The sequence below is a fragment of the Hyla sarda genome, chromosome 5, assembly GCF_029499605.1.
Source record: "Hyla sarda isolate aHylSar1 chromosome 5, aHylSar1.hap1, whole genome shotgun sequence".
NCBI lineage: Eukaryota > Metazoa > Chordata > Amphibia > Anura > Hylidae > Hyla > Hyla sarda.
In genome coordinates this window covers 42,201,884-42,227,454 of record NC_079193.1, presented here as the reverse complement: position 1 = coordinate 42,227,454, position 25,571 = coordinate 42,201,884, and the positions used below count along the sequence as shown (strand labels likewise).

Sequence of the window (25,571 nt, the reverse complement as noted above, 5' to 3'; positions counted from 1 at the left end):
GATTTGCACAGGGGTGGCTGATTGTTACAGCAGTTCTGACAAACGCAAAACAATAAATATCCATATGTGACCCCATTTTGGAAACTACACCCCTCACGGAATGTAATAAGGGGTGCAGTGAGCATTTACACCCCACTGGTGTATGACAGATTTTTGGAACAGTGGTCTGTGAAAATGAAAAATTAAATTTTTGATTTGCACAGTCCACTGTTTCAAATATCTGTCAAACGCCAGTGGGGTGTAAATGCTCACTGCACCCCTTATTAAATTCCATGAGGGGTATAGTTTCCAAAATGGGGTCACATGTGGGGGGGGTCCACTGTTCTGGCACCATAGGGGCTTCCTAAATGGGACATGCCCCCCAAAAACCCTTTCAGAAAAACTCACTCTCCAAAATCCCATTGTCGCTCCTTCCCTTCTGAGCCCTGTAGTGCACCCGCTGAACACTTTACATACACATATGAGGTGTTTCCTTACTCGAGAGAAATTGGGTTACAAATTTTAGGGTGATTTCTCTCCTTTTACCCCTTGTAAAAATTCAAAAATTGGGTCTACAAGAAAATGCGAGTGTAAAAAATGAAGATTTAGAATTTTCTCCTTCACTTTGCTGCTATTCCTGTGAAACCCATAAAGGGTTAAAACGCTTACTGAATGTCATTTTGAATACTTTCGGGGGTGCAGTTTTTCTAATGGGGTCATTTATGGGGTATTTCTAATATGAAGACCCTTCAAATCCACTTCAAACCTGAACTGGTCCCTGAAAAAAAGCGAGTTTCAAAATTTTGTGAAAAATTGGAAAATTGCTGCGGAACTTTGAAGCCCTCTGGTGTCTTCCAAAAGTAAAAACTTGTCAATTTTTTAATGCAAACACAAAGTAGACATATTGTATATGTGAATCAATATGTAATTTATTTGGAATATCCATTTTCCTTTCAAGCAGAGACTTTCAAAGTTAGAAAAATGCAAAATTTTCAAAATTTTCATGAAATTTTTAGATTTTTTACAGAGAAAGGATACAAATATCAGTGAAATTTTACCGATAACATAAAGTAGAATATGTCACGAAAAAACAATCTCGGAATCAGAATGATAAGTAAAAGCATTCCAAAGTTATTAATGTTTAAAGTGACAGTGGTCAGATTTTCAAAAAATGCCCAGGTCATGAAGGTGAAAATGGGCTGGGTCATGAAGGGGTTAAAGGGGTATTCCATAAAAAAATAAAAAACAATTCATATGAACTGGCTCCAGAAAGTTTAACAGATTTGTAAATTAGTTAAATTAAAAAATCTTAATCCTTCCAGTACTTATCAGTTGCTTAACCCCTAAACGACGAAGGACGTATATTTACGTCCTCCGCCGGCTCCCACGATATGCTGCAGGGTCACGCAGTGACCCCGCGTCATATCGGGTTGGTCCCGGCGGCTATCAACGGTCCGGTGATGCCCTGTATTAACCCTTCAGACACGGCGATCAAAGCTGACCGCCGCATCTGAAGCGACAGTGAAAGTATCCCGGCTGCTCAGTCGGGCTGCCCCGAACAGCTTACAGGACACCGGGAGGGACCTTACCTGCCTCTTCGGTGTCCGATCGGCGAATGACTGCTCCGTGCCTGAGATCCAGGCAGGAGCAGTCAAGCGCCGATAACACTGATCACAGGCGTGTTAATACACGCCTGTGATCAGGATGAGAGATCAGTGTGTGCAGTGTTATAGGTCCCTATGGGAGCTATAACACTGCAAAAAAAAAGTTTAAAAAAAGTGTTAATAAAGGTCATTTAACCCCTTCCCTAATAAAAGTTTGAATCACCCCCCTTTTCCCATAAAAAAAATAAAACAGTGTAAAGAAAAATAAACATGTGGTATCGCCGCGTGCGTAAATGTCCGAACTATAAAAATATATCATCAATTAAACCGCACGGTCAATGGCGTACACGAAAAAAGATTCCAAAGTCCAAAAAAGCGTATTTTTGGTCACTTTTTTTATACCATTAAAAAATGAAAAAAGTGATCAAAAAGTCTGATCAAAACAAAAAATGTACCGATAAAAACTTCAGATCACGGCGCAAAAAATGAGTCCTCATACCGCCCTGTAAGTTTAAAAATAAAAAAGTTATAGGGGTCAGAAGATGACATTTTTAAGCGTATAAATTTTCCTGCATGTAGTTATGATTTTTTCCAGAAGTACCAACAAAATCAAACCTATATAAATAGGGGATCATTTTAACAGCATGGACCTACAGAATAATTATAAGGTGTCCTTTTTACCGAAATATGCACTGCATAGAAACGGAAGCCCCCAAAAGTCGATTTTGTTGCGCAAGGATTTTTTTTTCCATTTCGCCGTGGATTTTGGGGTAAAATGACTAATGTCACTGCAAAGTAGAATTGGTGACGCAAAAAATTAGCCATAATATGGATTTTTAGGTGGAAAATTGAAAGGGTTATGATTTTTAAAAGGTAAGGAGGAAAAAAACGAAAGTGCAAAAACTGAAAAACCCTGCGTCCTTAAAGGACATCTATAGTGCAAAATAACTTATCCCCTATCCTTCGGAATGTGTTTTTTTTTTTTAGAGAAATATTTCCATGAGGCAAAAGGGATTTGACCCATAATGACAACTGTGATGTTTTATGAAGATTTTAAGTCTTTAGGTCACATTCTTACTTTATTTGGGCTATGCTGTTTTTGTTATTTTCCAAAATCATAATAAAAATGATACAGTTTTACTGTTATTTGCCCAATTGTGGTACATTATATCTATTTCTGTCATGATTTGAGGAAAAAACACAGCAAATAAATAAAAAACGCAATGTGTGAACACAGCCTCCGGGGAGCTGTATAGCTACTATATATCTTGATCCCATAGAGAAAGCAGTATACAGATAGGGGGAGATTTATCAAAACCTGTGCAGAGAAAAGTTGACCAGATGCCCATATCAACCAATCAGATCGCTTCTTTAATTTTTATAAGGCCTCTGAAAAATGAAAAAGCGATATGATTGGTTGCTATGGGCAACTGGTAAACCTTTACTCTGCACAGGTTTTTATGAATCTCCACCATAGAGCTGGAGGGGAGCTTTCTAACTACTATATATCCTGATCCCACAGAGATAACATCAGTATACAGATAGAGCTGTATGACTACTATATATCCTGATCCCACAGAGATAGCAGCAGTATACAGATAGAGCTGGAGGGGAGGTGTATAGCTACTATAAATATTCTGATCCCTTAGAGATAGCAGCAGTATACATATAGAGCTGGAGGAGAGCTGAATAACTACTATATATCCTGAACCCATAGAGATAGCAGATGGAGCTGGAAGGGGAGGGGTCCAGGAGCAAGTAGGAGGGATCTGGTAGGTGATGGTTTCATCCTGTAGTTCAAAGGAAGTCAACTCACCCAGGACCGACAACCTGTGACTCACAGTAAGTTTTTTTTTTAAGTCAGACTGGCGATCACATGACCAAGTTAAAGTAGTAAAACACATAGATGCAGCTGGGCTGGAATGAAAAAAAAAATAGTGCTGTTTGACTAGTGATGGTGAGTATGCATAATCTGGGGGAATAGAAAAAGGAGCGCTGCTTTAAAGGGGTACTCCACTGAAAAACATTTATTTTTAAATAAACTGGTGCCAGAAAGTTAAACAGATTTGTAAATGACTTCTATTTAAACATTTAATTAAACTTAATCCTTCCAGTACTTATCTGCTGCTAAATGCTCCACAAGAAGTTCTTTTCTTTTTGAATTTCCTTTCCATCTGACCACAGTGCTCTCTACTGTCCCGAGCAGGATAGGTTTGCTATGGGGATTTGCTCCTACTTCGGACAGTTTTGCTCCTGCTTTGGTCAGTTTTGTCACAAAGCAGTAGGAGAAGCCCACAAAGAAATATGTCTGAAGGACCCTAGAAAGGAATCCCAGAGAAAATACCCAATAACCGGAATAGACTATCCGGACAAAAATGGAAAAAAAATGGGTGGGTGCCGTGTCCCCCAATGAAGGCTACAAGAAAGAGACTTTTTGGTGATTATAAAAGAAATCTCCTTTTCTCGGTCGCTTCATTGGGGGACACCCTACTGATGGGACTTACCAAAGCAGTCCCTTAGGGTGGGATAAAACAACCACTATCAAAAGGGGAGCAGTCCCGAGACTGAACCCACAGGTCCGTAAGGCCTGCAAACAAGACCCAAGGCCAGATACAACTGAGGCCCAGAAACTGAGCTCCCGGAGATCTCCCATTCATGGATATGGACTAGGATACCAAGCAGAGACTCTAAACCTACGTCCATATGGAGAGACAAGAAAAAAAGGTCGACTAGGAAACCAGATGGCCAGGAACCCCCCTGAAGGAAGTAGGAAAACAATACCCAGGAACACAGCACCAGAAAGAGGACTATCCCGGCTGGAAAACAAAAAAGGGAAAAGGGAACAACAAGAGAGCCCCATCCAGAGTCAACCGATAAATGAGAAATGCAGGGAGAGCAACGGACGCCTGAACAAAATGCAAGCACAGAAGGCAGAGATGAGAAAACCACTGAAAAAAAGAAAAGACGGAAACCGGTTCTAGAGAGGTCTGGGAGATAAGATCAAAAACCTGAACTTCAGCAGACCCAAAAATCACTATCCCAGGGGCCCGACGCGAGCACCCGAGAGGCGAAATGAGCTGGACTGGCAGACTGCGGATGACCGGAATGCCTTTCATCTTGGGAGTACATAGACAGAAGGAAGAATGGACAAAAAAGTAGCGGAACGCCCTATAAAGGGTATCCCGGAACACCCGAGCGACAGACATGGGAAGTGGAAGTTCCTGAGTCTCCTGAAAGACTTACACCTGAAGAGTTAGGAACCCAGGGTTTGCAAAATTCTCCGGGTGACAAACTTCCGTAACGACACAGAAGAAGAGCGGAACAGAAAAACCGCCCCACAATTGGGATCGCAAAGAAGTCTGGGCAGGAGCACTACATGTGCCCAAGACCTGAACCATCACTAAAGTCCAAGAACCAGGAGGGCCGTCCTAGAAAAGAAGGCACACCACTGCATCCTGGGATAGTGTCCAAGACAAGGGGACTAACTGGCCTTAGTGGTCCAGCGGACCAGAGCACTGCGAGGCAACATCCCGCCAGGACAGGAATGGAGGGGGAATGACAGGGAAACCAGCAGGGCACAGGAAGGTCATTCCAGAGACAGTGGTGTCAGTGTAGGACAACTGACACGGTCAAGGGGAGGATAAAGACACCCTCCAGGGAGATTGCACTGAGGAAGGAGGAGAGCCACGAAAGGACCCCAACAACAGATGGTGGCCAGACCGGCTGTTGTCCATACATGAGTGCATGAACTCTGCCACCAGAGGAGAGTGACAAGGCTGCATGAGCAGCAGAAGAAACCAAGAAACCGGAAGAGAGTCAGGCAATAGTGGGCAAGGGCACACAAGTATAGACAGCCAAAAGCTCATCTGAAAGCTCACAGTCAAAAAATAAGGGCCCAGCTTGATACCACACCTAAATAGTGGGAAGAGAGAGAAGGCTCCATCCTGTTAGTGCAAAGCTCTCAGCGAAATAGTCCCCCTAGATGAGGGGAAAACAAGGGGTGGTCTGGAGGAAAAACCATGCCCTGACTCACCATGCTCCCTGATCCCTGTACCCCCCTCAGGAAGGGGGATGAAAAAAGTGGGCCAGGCACTGCAGGAGCAGAGAAAATGCTGCCCCTACGGTAATGGAACAAAGTACTGGGTGTGCGGGCTGGGCAAAGATACAAAGATGTGACTACAAATGAAAGGAGCACACACAGATACAAAGCAACCAACAGCATTGAGAGAAACACCCAACCAGGGTGAAAAACCCTGGCCAGATGGACGCCAACGGAGTCAACCCGGTTGGGTCTAAGGCAACAGAGCAGGTGCCTGAGCCACCCTGCCCAGGAACTCAGGAAGATACCTGGAGACATGGGGGGGGGGGCATCAGGCCCATGCCAGCACAAAGGTGCTCAACCGCTGCGGACCTGCAGAAACAAGATGACAGGAAGGCCCAAGGCACACCCCACTGACAGAAGGAAAAGAGGGCTATACACGTGCAGGGGGGGCCACAGCGAGACCCCACGTGGAGCTTCACATGGAAGTGAGTCACGGGATTGCGGGAGCGGCAAGAATGGGGGAGGGGACCTGGAGAAGAAGAAAGCCATACAGACACAGAGTGGCTATCTGGCATAGGAAAATGGCCACACTTGGTTCCGCCTTCAGACCCACACACAAAAAGTGGACCACCAGCCTGAAACCCTGAAACCCATGGTAGTTGATCCGACGTAGTTGTAAACTATGGAGACAGCCGACCAAGTGGAGGATTCCTGAGCACAAAAGGATGCTCCTTCGAACTCTCCCATAGCCAGTGGAGCACAGGAGTGTGGCCAACTTATGGGCGACCCAGTGGTGTAGGAGACCATGCAGACTAATGACTGGCTGACTGGCAGCAGACCCTTGTGCCTGCAGGAACCCTCAGAGTCCTCACACAAACAGTAAGGTACGGGAAGCCAGATATGCACATGGCAGCCCAGAGATGGTAGCCCGACAGCTGCGGAAACTGTGCAGACAACAGTCTGGCGTAATGAGTGACCTTCCAGACGCTGGTGATAAGGGAACATTAGTCAGACAGAAAATAACTGTGGCCCTTTTCCACATATGGAAATGCAGTGAAGCCTAGAAGAAATTAATAGAATCCCCGTCTCCCTGGGAGATTGGGGGAAGTTAGGAGCCATGGATTAAATCCCCTACGCCCTACATAGGGTCCACAGGACATGCCAGGTCACTCCACCGGATACCGCGCACAAACAGTGAGGTACCGGAACTTCAGCCATAGATACATCAGCCCATGGATAATTGACAGGCGGCAGAGAAAACCATACAGTCCACTGTCTGGCTTACTGGTATGGGTTCATATAGACAACGGGGAACTCCAGTGGACACCACGCACTGGCAGTGGGGTACCGATACTTCAGCCCTTGGAGAAGTGACAGGCAGCAGAGAAAACCATGCAGATCACTGTCTGACTTACTGGTATAGGTCCATGTAGACAACGGTGCAGTCCAGCGGTCACCTCGCACTAGCAGTGGGGTACCAGAACTTCAGTCGCAGATACGACAGCCCTTGGGGAAGCAACAGGCGGCAGAGGAAATTATGCAGACCACTGTCTGACTTACTGGTATGGGTCCATGAAGACAACGGGTACTCCAGCGGTCACCTCGCACTAGTAGTGGGGTACAGAAACCCAGTCGCTGACGTGTCAGTTGTGAGATAAGTGACAGGTGAGACTGCTGTCTGGTCTCATGAGAGCCGGTGTAATCGTGGCCACTCAGGGACACTCCCACGGAGACCACGCCCTGGACGTGGGGGTCCGGGACAGCAGCCCCAAATTTGGCAGCCTGTGGAAGAAGTAATAACGTATGTACACATCAAAAACTCCTGCGGACCTGGCAAACATGACATGACACCATCTAATAGAAATTTTTTTTTTTGAGCGTGAGCTTTCCCCCTCCAGGGCAGAGGAGAATGGGGGTATTAATACAACAGTGAAGCATGCTAAGACTATTGTGACACTATAAGTTATGTTATTACGATGAAAAACTATTTGCTATAATGGTGTAGATCAGTAATAAATGCCTCAGTAGAAAATGTCACCGCTCTGAAAGGAAAATAAAGCTTAGTTTTGAAATGGCTCTAACACATTGGAAACCTCTGACTATTAAATGAGACTCTACCAGGACTTGAACCTACAACCTCATGACAAATATGATTTAGTCTAGTCTGGTAAGCAATCCGCTGCCCCTGCCAATATACAAGCACTGGGGGGAGGATCGAGTCCCCGTCAGGCAGCACCTGTGCTATACTGGCTGCTGGAAGAGGAGATACAGTGCCGGGTCCCGCTGTAAGGGGAAAGGGGTTAACGGTGCATTTTTCTTTATGTCCCGTGCCCCTTAACCGCATATGGGGGAACAGGTAGCGCCATGCTCCTGAACCCCCATCTGAAAAAAGGGAACAAAAGGGAGTAAAAAATCTAACTAAACAGCCCTTACTAGAAAATAATAAAAAAGACCAGGTCTGGAAAGCTCCCAGACCTGTGTCTTGCCTCCTACTGACACTAGCTAAAACTGATTACCTCACTTCCAGTGGGCGGGTATAGCCTGCCAGGGAGGAGACGACTTTTTTTTCCTAGTGTCAGCGCCTCCTAGTGGCAAGAGCATATACCCCATTAGTTAGGTGTCCCCCCAATGAAGAAGCGACCGAGAATTTTTTTTTTCCAGCGGAGTACCCCTTTAAAGGAAAAAAAAAATGCTATTGATGACTCGTGGACCATAAGATGTCAATGTTCAATTTCATAAGATAGAAGCAGGTTTTCATGTTATTTTAGGGGTTGTTTTCTTATGTAAAACAACAAAATTCTTAAAAAACTTTTTAGTTCAAAAACACCTTTTAGTTCATTTTTAGGTAAAAGTAGTGGATAAGATGACCCAAAGGTGAAAAGTCTTTCCTCTATACTAATCTTCCATTATGCTTAAAGGGGTTAAGAAAAAAAATATATGCATAAATGGATACACATGGTAGAAGGAGCAGTCAGTGTTTCACTCTACCTAGGAGTCTTGGAAACTGACTGGGAATGTATGCCAAGCCACAGATCTCTCCAGAAGGAAAGAATTGATATACCTGTATAAATATATATTTTTGTACTGTGTTGAGCAAGGAATGCTTCCCCCCCCCTGTAGTGGAACCCCATGTCTCTGGTTTTATGAGATTGTTTTTGTATGTATATGTTCTTGCTAATAAAAAATTATTTTTTTTAAACATTTAACCCATTCACAACCCTTGACGTAACAAAACACCATGGACCAGGTGAGGTGAATATGGCAGAGGCCCGCAAGTCGGGTCAGACATCTTGAGGTAATGATGGCTTTTCTAAGTTTGATTTTTTTTTTTTCATCCTTTAGTGGCATTTTTAGGCAGTTTTTCGGAATAAGCAACATGCTCTGGGTATTGCGCTTTTTTTTTTTTTTGCTTAGTGTAGAATGCAGTGGGGGAACGGGAGTCAAAATCATAGTAGGAAATTATGGTAAAGTTAACAGTCTGTTTCTATAAGCTGACTCTGGGATGACACCTATCAAGCTTTCTTTTGGGAAAGGTATATCATCAACTTATTGGGATATCCACCAAATAGTACGGCGAAGAAAATTTTTGGAGATAAAAAAAAACCCACAATTGGTCCATAGGTCTCGATCCAAGGATGATCTGTCAATTAGATAGTTGTAATCTGTCTGAAGAAAAATGTTATTTCTTCTAAAGTAAAGTCCTAGCCTGAAAAAATTCAGAAGTCATAAAAGCCCAAAGAACAGCGACAAAGCTTGTGTGTTTATCCTCTAAGTGTAAGGATTAGAGATGAGCGAACTTACAGAAAATTCGATTCATCACAAACTTCTCGGCTCGGCAGTTGATGACTTTTCCTGCATAAATTAGTCCAGCTTTCAGGTGCTCCCGTGGGCTGGAAAAGGTGGATACAGTCCTAGGAGAATCTTTCCTAGGACTGTATCCACCTTTTCCTGCCCACCGGAGCACCGGAAAGCTGAACTAATTTATGCAGGATAAGTCATCAACTGCCGAGCCGAGAAGTTCGTGACAAATCAAATTTACTGTAAATTTGCTCATCTCTAGTAAGGATTCTATCATTTTTTTGCCAGGCGTTGTGCGGCTTCTTACAATACAAGTTACAAATCAACGTCCAATGTTGTACTAGTCTATGGAAGTATACGCCATCTCAGAGTAACATGTATTATTACTTTATTAAAATTAAAAAAACAAAACATTATTTCAAACAGTGTATGTAGCGTAAATGATATACATACTGTGTACATGTAAAGGAATAGTTTCTAGTATGAAGAACACTATATAACTATACTTGTTTACTGCTGATGAAAGTTGGGCAAGGGCTAATAGGAAGACACATGCGGAAAATGCTTTTGAAGCTTCACATGATCTGACCCTGCACACACGCTTGGACACAACATACCGCAAAGCGTTTGAATACGAAATTCTTAATACAATGGTGGCTTTTATGTCTTTCTGGCAATGTTGAGGGTTATAATGTTGTCAGACACAGACTCGAGGGGTCCGTTTGTTCATTGCTGTGGAAAGTTCGTGTTAGGCTGCATTCACACCTCGTTTTTGCAATACAGTTCCCGTATCAGGTTTTTGATGATTCCTCAAAACCTGACTAAACTGTATCAAAACGTGTGTACAAATTTTAACCCATATACGTTTGAAAACCGTATACGATTTGAATAATGATGTCCAGTTGCATCAGTTTTTTAAGAAAAAAAAATCTGTTTTTAACTTTTCACTCCATTATGAATAAAGTTTCACTTGCTTGATTGAAATTCCAAGAAAAAAAACTGTGCAAAGTCAAAAACCGCATGGCGAAAACCGGATGGAACCATACGCACACACAGTTCTGTACGGTTCCCATTGACTCCCATGTTTAAAAAAAACAAAAACCTTTATGTTTAATACAGTTTTTAACTCAGATCAAAAAACGTGGTAGACTACGGTTTTGGGTACGGGTAAAAAAACAGACAAAACCGTATAAGACGCAAAACGGACTAAACCGGATGATGCGTTTGACATACGGTTTACAATGTTAAGTCAATGCATATAGTTTTCTATACAGTTCCATACGGTTTTTAACTTGAAACCGTATACGGGAATTATATAGCAAAAACGTGGTGTGCATGCACCCTTAGCACTTTTTTGCCATAGAGAGAAAAAAAAAATAATTATAATAATAAATAATCCATCTATTTAGTTACCTTTAAAGTGAATCTGTCATTTACAAATTCACTAATGAACTGATGGCAGTGTTCAATAGATTGTAATAAAACTATACAAGTTACACCATTGTAGCTAGGGTCAGGCTTTATTTCACTATAAAGGCACTGTTTAAAGGGGTACTCCGCTGCTCAGCATTTGGAACAAACTGTTCCGAACGATGGAGGCGGGAGCTCGTGATGTCATAGCCCCGCCCCATCATGATGTCATGTCCCGCCCCCTCAATGCAAGTCTATGGGAGGGGGCGTGACAGCCATCACGCCCCTCCTCCCATAGACTTGCATTGAGGGAGTGGGGCGTGACATCATGAGGGGGCTATAATGTCATGAGCTCCCGGCACCGGCTCCAGCGCTGGGAACAGTTTGTTCCAAACGCTGAGCAGCGGAGTACCCCTTTAAGTGTCACAGAGGTGTGGCCTAGGGTCATAATGCCTCTGCAAATTGTGGCCGACATTTATCATTGTCTTTACACTGTTTAGTGTCTTGAAAAGGTCCAAAAAAATAAGGCACAAGCAGGGTTTATTTGCGCCTTTTCGGTTTACACATTTCTGCTGATTTTGAGTTGTATTCCACTGATTTTGGCAATACACATGATATGGAAGGGTTTTAATCAACTGCACCTTTTTTGTGAAAGCTAAGCTAAGTCTGGGCTGGTGTAATTTTAGAGACTTTTCAGTGGCTTTGCGCAAAAAAAGGCGCAGAGCCACTGAACAGTCTCTAAAACTACACCAGCCCAGACTTAGCTTTTTGGTGTATGTGAAGAGAAAAATTTCTGAAAATGTGACCTGCACAAAATTTATCAAAACCGCTGTGACCATTTAATAAATTTGGCGCCCCTACACATTACCAGCACACAAAAAAAAAAGGTGTAGAAAATGCTTCACTTAGACCTACAATGATAAATGCCGGCCTGTATTCCTACCCTTCTGCAGCCTTCCGGACGGGTTGGATTCGGCTTATGTTGCCAAGCCAAGCTAAAAACCTGCGCACGGGCTATCACATAAAATTGTGGCGCATGTGCGGTAAGCTATTGAAGTCATTGCATCACTTGTAGCATTCACTGTGCGTGTGCAGCCAGAATGACAGTGGCAAGACAGATCTGATGCGGTCTCTGTGGTGGCGCACACATATGGAAACCTCCCCCTGTCCATCAAGCTGCAGGAGGGCAGCGGAAAAATGCAGAGAGGAGTTTCAGCCCTAAAGCAGACAACTCTATTAAGCATAATTTTTTACAAGAATAACTCATATACATGTCATACCTTTGGTAAGTAGTGTCCTTTTATTATGATCTATTGAATAGTGCCGCCAGTTCATTAATTCATTTGTACATGACAGATCTGCTTTGAAGACCATGCACGGCCTTCTTCTTTGGACAAAGAAATAACCATGTAAAAAAAAAAAAAAACTGTGTGATTAGAAACAGCGCCACTTCTGGGCTGCCTGCATCTGATATTGCTGCTCAGCCCCATTCAAGAGAGGTAGAACTGCAATATCAGACATGGCGCTGTTTCATTGGGGTGAAGCAGGTCCAAACTGCATAAATATATACCTAAATGGCTCAATGTTGCAACTTTTCCAAAACAGGCCACATGACATACTTGTTTGCCCACAAAAAATGAATAAATTTAGCCTTACAGCTTCTCACACAATTCACAAGCAATGCAGCCCCTATTCAATGTAACAAATGCAACTCTGCTACATCTTTACAATGGTAGAATATTCACAATGGCAGAATTAGCTCTGCTACACCTGTATATAGATAATACAAGCTGCCAGTTTACAGATCACATTTGCGAAAAGTACAAGTCTGAAGCACCCTATCGGTACAGTATTCTAAAGGGAATCCGTCGATTACAAGAGCTCAGGTGTCAGGCTGCATCATGCACATCTCCTCCCTCCACCACCCCTCCTTGCCTTGAAGTATAGTCTTGTGCATCAGTCAAGGGTGGGGGAGGGAGGATGCACGAATGCTTTAACTACTCAACATTGCCTCCTTGACACTTGAGCTCTCAACATGCTATAGAGCTGACAGATCCCCTTAACAGAGCATTTACTATACTCAATAATAGTGCTGCATCTACACTACTACTGAAGGTAGTACATGTACATCTATGTATCTGCCTAAACATTAAATATAGACAGAAAACACAAACACAGCAAATGCAGAAGAGAATGATGAGAGCAAATTTATTCATTTCTGCAAATAAGTTATAATGTGCTTTTGGTAAGTGGAATAAAATTTTATAACTTCAAGGCAATTTTGGGTCCCATGAAAAGCTGCATGGAGTGATGGCGGTAATGAGGTGATTAACTACTAAACCCAAAAATAAAAAAAGGTAAGATTTTATTGGGGTTGGGTGAACTGAATAAAAGGTGACCGTCTGAATAGCACCTACTGAATAATGCTCCAAAATTGCTCTCCATGCACCTGTATCTACTAAGCCAGACAAAACCAGTCGTTCTTACGCCTCTTGTATCCTTCCCATTCAAGCTGCAGTATACAGCAGCCTCTCAGATGATATAAAGAGGAGCTGAGCCCATAAAAAAAAAAAAAAAGCTTTAAACACGTGTTCATACTATATATATATATATATATATATATATATATATATATATATATGGCTTCTGTTTGCAGGGAATACGTCAGACCCTTTTTACTGCCCTATCTTTAGGCAGGACGATGTTACCCATTTTGACCAATCACAGCTCAGCTTTGATTTAACCATATTTTATTAAAAGTATGAAAGCTGAGCTGTGATTGGTTCATATGAACAAAGACAGTTTATGACTATGGAGGGAGGAATCCAGTGTATTCATGGGATTCTAACTCCACCTATAAGGCCGGGTTTGCAGGTAAGAGAGACGCAAGGCCCGGCCTGACCATGTGTCTGAAGACCTGAACTGACAGCTGTGAGTTTGGGTCACGGAGACCCGCGGTTGGGCCTAAATTTGCAGCCAAATTATGCTGATGTAAAACCTGTCAATCTGTGGTGGGATGGCAAGGGGTCGTCTGCATCTCATGAAAATGCCAGACTACCACCTCGCCGGAACGTTGTAACAGAATTACAGCATATTCATCAGCACGTCTGCAACTACAGAGATAGAAGTTCTTTAAATTTGGTCTCACTACTTTATCCTAGGGAACCTCTGCTGCAAAGGGTGGTAGGGGTTGCTAAGGTTCCCTGTAAGGGTTAATTCAAAATTTTTATTTGGTCGCCTTCATAACTCTGAACGAGTCCCTCTAAAGCTATACAATCCGATAGACCAGTGTTTCCCAACCAGGGGTGCCTCCAGATGTTGCAAAACTACAACTCCCAGCATGCCTGGACAGCCAAAGGCTGTCCAGGCATGCTGGGAGTTGTAGTTTTGCAACATCTGGAGGCACCCCTGGTTGGGAAACACTGCTAAAGACTCAAGTCTGCATTTATTTAATTTGTTATTTTGTTTAATTAAGCTTTTCTTTTAAAAAACAGCGCCATTCTTGTTTATAGGCTGCGTCTGGTACTGCAGTTTAGTGAAAGGGGGTTTAGATGCAATACCATAACCTGCTTCTACGCAAGAGGAGTGCGGTTTCTGCGGAAACAAACCTTTTCCAATCTCATATTACACAGACATGTTGCTAAAACATCTATACTTATTGATTGGTCTTTCAAGGGGTACTTTTTTTTTTTTATCAACTGGTGCGAGAAAGTTAAACAGATTTGTAAATGACTTCTATTAAAAATTCTTAATCCTTCCAGTACTTATTGGCGGCTGTATACTACAGAGGAAAAGCTATTCTTTTTGGATTTCTCTTCTGTCACGACCACAGTGCTCTCTGCTGACATCTGCTGTCCTTGTCAGGAACTGTCCACAGCAGGAGAAAATCCCCATAGCAAACATATGCTGCTCTGGACAGTTCCTAAAATGGACAGCAGAGGTCAGCAGAGAGCACTGTGGTCGTGACAGAAGAGAAATCCAAAAAGAAAAGCATTTCCTCTGTAGTATACAGCCCCTAAAAAGTACTGGAAAGATTAAGATTTTTCTAATAGAAGTAAATTTACAAATCTGTTTAACTTTCTGGCACCAGTTGATAAAAAAAAAGAAAAAAAAAAAAATTATAATAATATTTTCCAGTGTGGAGTACCCCTTTAAAGGTGGTGCTTGTAGGTAGAGATGGTATATGAATAACATAATAATAGAGGATAGATTGAGAACAAAGTCCTACTTTATCAGCATAGTAGCAATTGAAGCCACAGGGTTAAAAAAAAAAAAAAAAAAAAAATGATATATATTTATATTTTTTGCTTCTACATTCAGTGTAATAGATTGTGAATCACACACAGCGGAAAAATAAAACTGTAGTCACAACATGCACTGGGAAGGCAACATTCAGCTTCTGGTTATAAGAACATAGCGAGATGACCCCCTCCATAGACTATAAACCTATATTAAGGAGACGTATGGAGAAGCGATGACTTCATTAGGGATTTGGTACGCGACTTACAAAACATAAACACCATATGCCGCTGGTTATTACCTACGGAACCAGAGGAAATTGCAAATTTGCTGTCAAAGTGATAAAAAGACATCTGCTCGAACATGCTTTGGAGTGCATCCGGAGACAAGCGAGGGGTCGTCTTCAACAAGGTCAGCGCCGGGATTGTGTAACCCGCAAAGATTTTTAACAGAAGACACAACTGTACAGGCGGGAGCAAACTAAAGAGATCAGGGAGGAGGGCAAATAAGACTTGGCTACATAGAATAGTAATATGTTGCAAGGTAAGAAAGTTAAAAAGTACAACATGAACAGGTGGCATTGTAGTTAATGCAGTTGCTTACGCGCTTTCGTTCATGCCGCTGGTAAAAAGTCACAAGTTTCATGCGCTTAACTTTTTTTTTTTTTCTGACTGCAAATCTGCCGAATGGTATTCTACAAATAATTCGCCTCATGATACAAACAGATATGTGCAAACTGGTAAGGTCCCTATATTAACTGTAAATGATTTTATATACAGGAAAACTGGTGTGACTATAGGCGGAAGATGGGACAACAACTATTTTACAGCATGGAGCAGTAGCCGCCACACGTTCCTCTGCCGACTTCTTCATTGGACAATCTAACGCCTCTGTTGTGGGATTCGCTTTCCCATAGTCCGGGGGTCTGTATTATCTTTTCCACAAGTTCTTCGAAGGCACACTGAACTCCGTCTCTGGTCTTAGCACTGGCCTCTGGAACAGAGAGAAGACATAAATCAGCATGGCATACAACACAGTCTTTCTGTGTACGGTATGTGACCCGTTCATTCATGATCAGTTTATGTTAGGGATGTCCCAATAGTGTTTTTTTTTGTTTTTTTTAAAAGCAATTATGAGTACATATATTTTTCGAGACCTCACTGATGCCAATTAAAGATCTTTCACACCACCACTGAGCACTGTTAAAAGGGTATTCCAGGATATCTTTTTTTTTATTTGACTATGCTACAGGGGCTGTAAAGTTAGTGTAGTTCATAATATAGTGTCTGTACCTGTGTGTGACGGTTTTCTCACAATTGTTCTGTGAATATCGCAACAATATTTATATTTAACAGCATACAAAAATTACTCATGTCTCAGGATTTCCCAGGTTGCAGTGAGTCGAGACCTGACATCGCTAGTCAGGTGATCAGATGGAGCCTGTCCTGCTTCAATTTTGCAACAGCTGTAGGCCCCCTGGTTAGAAAACAGTGTTTCAATGGGTGGGGTGGCTGATGTGTGGGAGGAAGGAAGCCTCAAACTTTCAAGCATTGAACTGTGGGATGTGTAGTTTAGAGAACAAAATCCAACAGGAAATACCCAGTTCTGGCAGGTAAGTACTAAAATCACCTTATGGTGGATAAGAAATTAAAGAGACTTCCACTGTAAAATGACAGGAGTTTATCAGAGGAAACATTACTGCATGTCCAGCACTTTTCTCCTGCTTACTCCTCCAAAATAACAGAAACATGACAGACCCCATGCAAAGTCAATGGGATCAGTCTGGACCTGTTGGGCTCCGACCCATTTAGGCAGGGTCTGTTAGCACAGAAGATGCCCCCCCCAGTAGGTAGGGACCCCTTCCCTTTGAGGTATAAGCCCACAGTAGTTAATGGGGGGCATCCCTTCCTAAGTAGTTTCCCCCAATAAGTCCCCTCCAAAATATATATTATATATACGCACACAATTAAAAAAAATTATACTGGAGCCTGAACACACAATCACCTGTACGGCTATAAAAGGTACAACCTAATCCGTTCACTATGCGGTACAATAACACGGATACAATCTCTATTATGTAAAATCGTTAGCTCGAGTTCATTAAATCTGAATCATTAAGTGGTAGAATGACAAATATATATCTGCCCTCAAATAACCAGAAACTGATCGGGTGTAAATCTTCAGATCTCGTTCACTTCGGCAGGCGTTATGCTGACTTTTTACTAAATCTAGATTTAACTGAACGGCAATGACAGGTCCTGAATCCCGCAGCGCTGCACTTGATAATCAAAAGAAAACACATTAAGTATCATTAAAATTTACGGCTCTGTGTTTCAGGGGTCAAGCCTTATGATTCTTGGCAGACGCACTTTAGTAAAGTATTAAACTGTACAAAGTAGGTGCTGGACATGGAGGTGCGGTGCCTGACCTCAGGAACCCGAGAGGGCAGTATAATGGCATATAGCTGCTACACCCACCCAAAATTACTGCAAGCGCTTTAATGAATTACAGTTTGGTGCAATGCCTGCAGGAAGAACGCATGGTCTTTGTAATATATTCCATTATTATGGTCCTGAAGACTGGATCTTGGGTAATGTGCCCACATGGGTCGCAACTTTAACATACAAGGTGTCCATGCAGAGCACAACACAGCATACGTATAATGTAGTCTGCAAATACACCTTAGATAGCTGCAGGCCCATTGCTCCCGACCTCCCCCACATACAGCGGGGATCAAAAGTTTGGGCACCCCAGGTAAAAAATTTGTATTAATGTGCATAAAGAAGCCAATTAAAGATGGAAACATCTCCAAAAGGCATCAAATTACAGATTAGACATTCTTATAATATGTTAACAAAAGTTAGATTTTATTTCCATCATTTACACTTTCAAAATAACAGAAAACAAAAAAATGGCATCTGCAAAAGTTTGGGCACCCTGCATAGTTAATATCTTGTACTGCCCCCTTTGGCAAGTATCACAGCTTGTAAACGCTTTTAGTAGCCAGCTAAGAGTCTTTCAATTCTTGTTTGAGGTATCTTTGCCCATTCTTCCTCACAAAAGTCTTCCAGTTCTTTGAGATTGCTGGGCTGTCTGTCATGCACTGCTCTTTTAAGGTCTATCCATAGATTTTCAATTATGTTGAGGGCAGGAGATTGTTAAGGCCATGGCAAAACCTTCAGTTTACGCCTTTTGATGTAATCCCCCGTGGATTTCGAGGTGTGTTTAGGATCATTATCCATTTGTAGAAGCCATCCTCTCTTTAACTTCAGCTTTTTCACAGATGGCATCAAGTTAGCATCCAAAATTTGCTGAAATTTTATTGAATCAATTTTTCCTTCTACTCGTGAGATGTTCCCTGTGCCACTAGCTGCAATACAACTCCAAAGCATGATTGATGCACCCCCATGTTTAACAGTTGGACAGAGGTTCTTTTCATGAAATTCTGTTCCCCTTCTTCTCCAAGCGTACCCTTGCTCATTCCGGCCAAAAAGTTCAATTTTAACCTCATCGGTCCACAGAACTTGTTTTCAAAATGCATCAGGCTTGTCTATATGTTAATTTGCAAAGTTCAAAGACAGATTTTTGTGGTGAGGACGTAGAAGAGGTTTTCTACTGATGACTCTTCCATGAAGACCATATTTGTACATGTATCTCTTTATAGTGGAATAGTGTACCACAACTCCAGTGTCTGCCAGATCTTTCTGGAGGGATTGTGCAGTCAAACATGGGTTTTGAATAGTTTTTCTCACAATCCTGCGAGCTGTTCTCTCTGATATTTTTCTTGGTCTTCCAGATCTTCTTTAACTTCCACTGTTCCTGATGACCTACATTTCTTAATTACATTCCGAACAGAGGATATTGACATCTGAAAACGTTTTGCTATCTTCTTATAGCTTTCTCCAGGTTTGTGAGCGTCAACTATTTTCAGTTTCAGATTTCTAGACAACTGCTTAGAAGAACCTATGGTGCTGATTGTTGGGGCAAGGTCAGATGAGTGTGGGCATTTAAAACCTTTGAGATTGACATCACCTGGTCTTCCCAGATGATGATTGAGAACAATCCATGACACTGGCAGGTCTCAGCTTTGCAAAGGGGGCAGTACAAGATATTAACTCTGCAGGGTGCCCAAACTTTTGCAGATGCCATTTTTTTGTTTTCTGTTATTTTGAAACGGTAAATGATGGAAATAAAATCTAACTATTGTTGATATATTATAAGAATCTGTTATAAGAGTCTAATCTGTAATGTGATGCCTTTTGGAGAGGTTTCCATCTTTCCTTGGCTTTTTGTATGCACATTAATACAAAATTTTTACCTGGGGTGCCCAAACTTTTGATCCCCACTGTATGTGTTACTTTACACTTATCTTAGACTTTAAGATGGAGTTATCAAACCTGAAAAAATAAAAAGTTTAGTATTCATATATGCACAAGAAAAGCTAGCAGATGCCCAGTGCTGCATAGTATGGCCTATAAGACTTCAAACTCAGTTGGCGGTTTTCCCATAAAGAAAACCCTTCAGTTTTAGCCCTTCAGGCCATGACAAAAGCCTCCCTGCCAGTCTGCCTGATCTGCAATGACAAGAGCCAAGGAACCCAAAACAGCTGTCTCCAGAGAGAGAACTCTTCTTGTTTTACAATCCCAGTCATGTCCAGGGCTCCTAAAGAAGTATTCTGGAAAATTATTATTTTATATTTTTAAAGTTGATGGGGCCACTATGACAAAACAATAAAAACAAACAAACAAAAAAAACATACCAAGTCCCCGGGGACTTCCCCTGTGACGTCTTCTGCTCCCCAGTCGGTTGCCCTGTTTTAATACTTTGGAGATGGACTGACCTTGGCAGTGATGGCCCGCTTAGCCCATCACTGACTGAGGCAAGCACCCCTGTACCTAGTGAGTGGGCAGTTACTGCCAAGATAAGTCTGCGAGGTAGTAATAACCAGCAAGGTGTTCGAATCATAGAGGGGGACCTAGGAATCCAGGTAGGTTAGTATGTGTCCATTTTATGTTTTTTTTATTTGCATAGCACTCCAGCAACATATAAAAAAATATCATTATCCAGAATACCCCTTGCTACCTGCAATAGATGGTCCTACTTCCTAAGACAGTGTTTCCCAACCAGGGTGCCTCCAGACGTTGCAGAATGCTGGGAGTTGTAGTTTTGCAACATCTGGAGGCACCCTGGTTGGGAAACATTGTCCTAGAAGAAGGCTACTTTGTACATTTGTTTTCCCATGGCAAATAGAACTCCACATGCTTTTAGAACACTACTCAAGGGGGAACTTTACCCTCTCAGTCCAAAATATTTAAGAAGATGCATGGGCTTTGGAAAACTGGCGTATCTTGAGTGTTCCCGTAACAGCACCCACAACTTTTCTGTGTTTAACTTTCCCAGCATTAGGCAAATTTTTACTTCACCCGAAGTATATATCAAGACTGAAAGAGGAAATTGGAGTACCTGAAGTAAACCTGCAAAAGCACAGGTAGACCATGCCAACTGCAGAGGGTGCCCAGCTCAGATTCCTACCAAAGGCCTTTAGTGCCAGCCATCAGGTCTACACAGCTACTAGCCACAAAAAGGAAAAGAAAAACGGCGGCCAACACAGATCAACAAAAGATTTTACAGCACGTACAAAGATAAACCATTGCATCGAGTGAACACCACAACAAAAGTGGAGCGAATCATCCGGCACAAGAAATAGTCATCAGCCTAACTCAGCGCGGAGACATTTGCTCGGCCAGCCAATACATCTCCAGGGCAAAAAGGATATCAGACGATCAGGAAATGATCCTGCTTTTGGAACAGGTGAAGTTACAATGTGTCAAATCTATTATGGGGAACGATACAAGTGAAGTCTTGGAGGAGCTGTAGGCAGCGACGCATGTAACTGGTTATTTACATGTTGTACGAGCACAATCAAGACCAGATTGCCTCTCTGTAAGATGTGGTTAAATAAAAAATAAAAGAAGATCAAATGGAGAGTCAGACGGGTAGAAAATAAAACACTGCGGTCTCAGGAACAGACCGTTTCCTGTCTCATCCATGACTTAAAGGTTTTAGAGACCAAGATTGCGGGTAAAAAGGGAGGAAGCAGACGCATTGTATAGTAAAGGCCAACAGATCTACACCACTGAAAGGTTTCTGTAAAGCCCCGTCCTACCGGACTGACCAACATAACTCGTCTGGCATTACACTTAACCAGCACCATATGTCGGGCATAGCCAAAAGCAACTAGATTGTGTCATAAGAAAAAGGACCTATTGTTTAACCCCTTAACAGCTCCCGTGAGCGCGCATCATACCCGGTGTGTTCTGGTTGCTATAAGCAACCAGGACCCATGGCTAATGCTGGACAACACCGATCGGGCTGATGTCTGGCATTAACCATTTAGACGCGGCGATCAAACTTGATCGCCGCTTCTAAAACAAAAGTAAACATTGTCATCAATATTTTATAATAAATAAATAAAAAATCTTGCAATTTCCATTCTGGCCACTAGGGCTAAAACTAAGTTGAGACTTTTTGTTCCGTACAGATCATTTCCCAATAATGCCTTTCTTCTCAGGGAGTACAGAGAAAGGTGACACCAGTAGACAGATAACACTGGATCCACCACCATTCACAACAGAGATCAGCATTTCCTTCCTTGTAGAATGACCTCTGTAAGCCCAGGTTCACACTCCAGAAATTCACTTTGGAATGTCAGAAATTCTGATGCAGCATAATCCTATTGATGGCAGTGGGATTCTACTGCACAGTGCACACTACGGATTCTAAGCAGTGGCCGCCGAAATAATGAGCTCACTCATTCTTTAGGCGGAATCCGTGCTGAAGACATTGCAGTCTATGGGGAAGACAATGTCCAAGAGGCACACTCTGAATCTCCAGACACATAGTTCTCTGTCTGGAAATTCCACAGTGTGAATCTAGCCAAAAAGTCTCCAATTGATCTGAAGGGGACAGGTCCTGTCTATTGTTGTCTATGGTCCATGGGTCCTGTGGTAAAGCATATCACTAAATGCTCTTATAAACAGCTCAGACAAAATGGCAGTCCCCATAAGAATGTACAAAAGATGAAATTACAAATCAGAAAATAGTAACAGATTTCAGAAGATATCTCTATTCAGAAAAAAAAAATATTTAGATGACATATTCCCTTTAACAATTCCACCTTTTTGTTATAGTTTACAGTGCAGAAGAGAAGTCAATTCTGGCCCATTCACACTATGGAATATCTCTGGGAAGACATTGCATGTGCATTGGGTGACAACAAAACCTATCAACGCTAGGACCAAGTGGACACGCGATGTCCCTGCTGACTGCAATGCAGTCTGCACGGAGTTCCGATTCAACGGAGCCAGGAATTCGGAATGTCATCAGAAAAATTTCCAACGTGACAATCATGCGGCGTGAACGGTGCAGCGGAGTCCTATAGAAAACAACGCGAGGCAGCTGCAGCGGAGTTTAGTAGTGTCAACGGGCTCTTAAGACTACAGCTTTATGAATAAATAATTTGCGCTATATTTTACAACTTTTAAAAAATAAAAAGCTTTAAAAAGGGATTCTCCACCATAAGGTGATTTTAGTACGTACCTGGCAGACAGTAATGGACATGCTTAGGAAGGATCTGCACTTGTCTTGGGGCTAAATGGCTATGTTGTGAGATTACCATAATACTGTGACTAGCTTTTTGTGAACTGGTATTTCCTGTTTGAGTTTTCTACTTTTGCCAACAAATCCCATAATTCCATTTTCCTCCCTCCCATACATCAGCCACCCCACCCATTGAAACATAAATGAGCTGCATCCATTCAATAGACCTGTGGTTTTCAATCGGGGTGCCTACAGTTGTTGCATTAGTTGCAGATTGATCTCTCTCCCACCAAGCGATCACTCCACCCATTGAAGCAGACAGGCTCCCTGTCATCAGCTGACTAGTGAGACAGGTCTCGGCCGCACTGAAACCTGGGAAAAATCTGAGATAACAGTCATTTTGTATGCTGTTAAAAATAAATATTGGCGTGAACATCACATAAGAATTGTGAGAAAACCGTCACACACAGTTACAGACACTATATTATGATCTACACTAACTTTACAGCCCCTGTAACATAGTCAAATAAAAAAAAATCATAATAATCCTGGAATACCCCTTTAAGAAAAAAAAAAAAAAAAAAACTTAAATTTGAATATTCTGACCCCCAATTTTCTTTTTTACTTCACAGATGGAGTTTTGTAAGGGCTCTCCCCCCCCCTTCTTTTTGAAGGGAGAGCTGTTATTTTTATGGATACCATTTTAGGGGAAAATTCAGTTTTTTGATCACTTTTTAATCCAGTTGTCTAAGGCTGAAAAAAATAGGACCAGCAAGTACAGTAACTGGTTGAACACTGAAACATTATACTTCGCATACCTATGAACAACATAGAGTGTTTTCTTGCAAATTTGAGACCCTCGTTTCTGTCGACTTCTCTGTTATCCTGAAATAAAAAAAAATATATATATTTTTTATATATGAGCAACTCAATAAGTCTGATACAACAAAGACATGCGACGTTTAGATGATTACAGGTCTAGATGTGGCCAAACCTGAGGATAATTTTTAACTAGAAGGGGATTGCCCCCGAATAGTTGTTATTCCCCCTCTACTGCAGGCCAATTACACAGCAGTGTTTTTCAAACAGTGTGTCTCCAGCTGTTGCAAAACTACACCTCCCAGCATGCTGGGAGTTGTAGTTTTGCAACAGCTGGAGACACACTGTTTGAAAAACACTGTCAGAGAATGAATGGAGTAGTGGTGCGCATACACATGACCACCTCTGCGTCCTTAGGGAAGAGTCTGCGCCGGAGTTTTGGAGACTGTACCCTCCCTGCGCTCAGATAGGACAATGAAGTAGAAGATGGTGGCCTGGTCTGAGGATTCATGTTTACTTATATATAGAGATGAGCGAACTTACAGTAAATTCGATTCGTCATGAACTTCTCTGCTCGGCAGTTAATGACTTTTCCTGTGTAAATTAGTTCAGCCTTCAGGTGCTCCGGTGGGCTGGAAAAGGTGGATACATTCCTAGGAAAGAGTCTCCTAGGACTGTATCCACATTTTCCAGCCCACCGGAGTACCGGAAAGCTGAACTAATTTATGCAGGAAAAGTAATCAACTGCCGAGCTGAGAAGTTCGTGACGAATCGAATTTACTGTAATTTCGCTCATCTCTACTTATATACTGTGGTTGGCTGGCTGCACGTGTGTTACATACCAGTGGAAGAGATGGCATCAGGATGCACTATGGGAAGATGACCAGCAGAGGCAGTGTAGTGTAGTGTTCACGCTCAGGCTACAGTTGCATTAATTAAGTCCAGTAGAGTGGGGTGGGCACTGTATGTAGTAGTGGTTCCCGTGGAGAATATAAACAAGTACGTATAGAATTAATTCTGGGGGTAGTACAGTTTACTGCGAGTCTGTAGTGAACTGCGAGCGCATGCACAGTTTACTACGAACCTCGCGTCCGCTCCCCTGCTACTTCCCGATTGGCTGGGCCCCATACCTTGCGTAAACTCTCTCGGCCTAACTCAGGGAGCAGCGTAGTATAGGGGTAGTGTAGTCAGCGTGCATAAACACCGATAAATATAACCTTACTAAAAAAGTAAGTAACTGTGCACTGCAAACTAACAACACCGACCTGAGAACTAGTTAGTGCGAACAACACCGAAAAAGGATGATTAAAATGAACCAACTTTATTAGAAAAATAACAAATACGTAAAATCCACAGAAGAAATGTAAAAATGAAAAAAATAACAAAAGAAAAAGGTTGGTAAAAGGACTGGAAATGCTGAATGGATAAGACATACATCAGCAACATGTGGACTGTAGTAAAAGGATTGCTACCAAAGCAAAGGCATACACCACCATACAACACAAGTCCTATGTGCCAAAGCATATTTATATTTGAATAAAAATATTTGGCACATAGGACTTGTGTTGTATGGTGGTGTATGCCTTTGCTTTGGTAGCAATCCTTTTACTGCAGTCCACATGTTGCTGATGTATGTCTTATCCATTCAGCATTTCCAGTCCTTTTACCTAAGTGTCTGTTGTATTCTGGTGCCTTTTTCTTTTGTTATTTTTTTTTTCCAATTTTTTCATTTCTTCTGTGGATTTTATGTATTTGTTATTTTTCTAATAAAGTTGGTTCATTTTAATCATCCTTTTCCGGTGTTGTGTGCACTAACTAGTTCTCAGGTCGGTGTTGATAGATGGAGCATAGTTTTAGACAGCGGAGGGAGGGAGACAAGTGTAGACTCACTGTAAACTTTACTGCACTTCCCTACGCTGTCTAAAACCATGCTCCATCTATGTTAAAGGAGTACTCCAACGCTGCTTTTCTTTATCCTATTGTATAAATAGGGGATAAGATGTCTGACCGTGGGGGTCCTGCCGCTGGGGATCCCAGCAATCTTGCATTCGGCACCCACCTCTCTGAGCTGAACGCCGCGC

General features: G+C 42.2%; 1 protein-coding gene across 1 annotated transcript in view; it reads right to left on the bottom strand.

Annotated features, from left to right (window-relative positions):
• Positions 1-15,127: 15,127 nt before the first annotated feature.
• Positions 15,128-25,571, bottom strand: part of RAB18 (RAB18, member RAS oncogene family) — a 52,859-nt gene continuing 42,415 nt past the window's right edge. Inside the window, exons 6-7 of the mRNA XM_056519384.1 lie at positions 23,490-23,556; positions 15,128-16,065 (exon numbers count right to left, since the gene is read on the bottom strand). Of these exons, the coding sequence (XP_056375359.1) occupies positions 15,896-16,065; positions 23,490-23,556 (237 nt within the window). The 3' untranslated portion in view covers positions 15,128-15,895. The remainder of the gene's footprint in view (positions 16,066-23,489; positions 23,557-25,571) is intronic.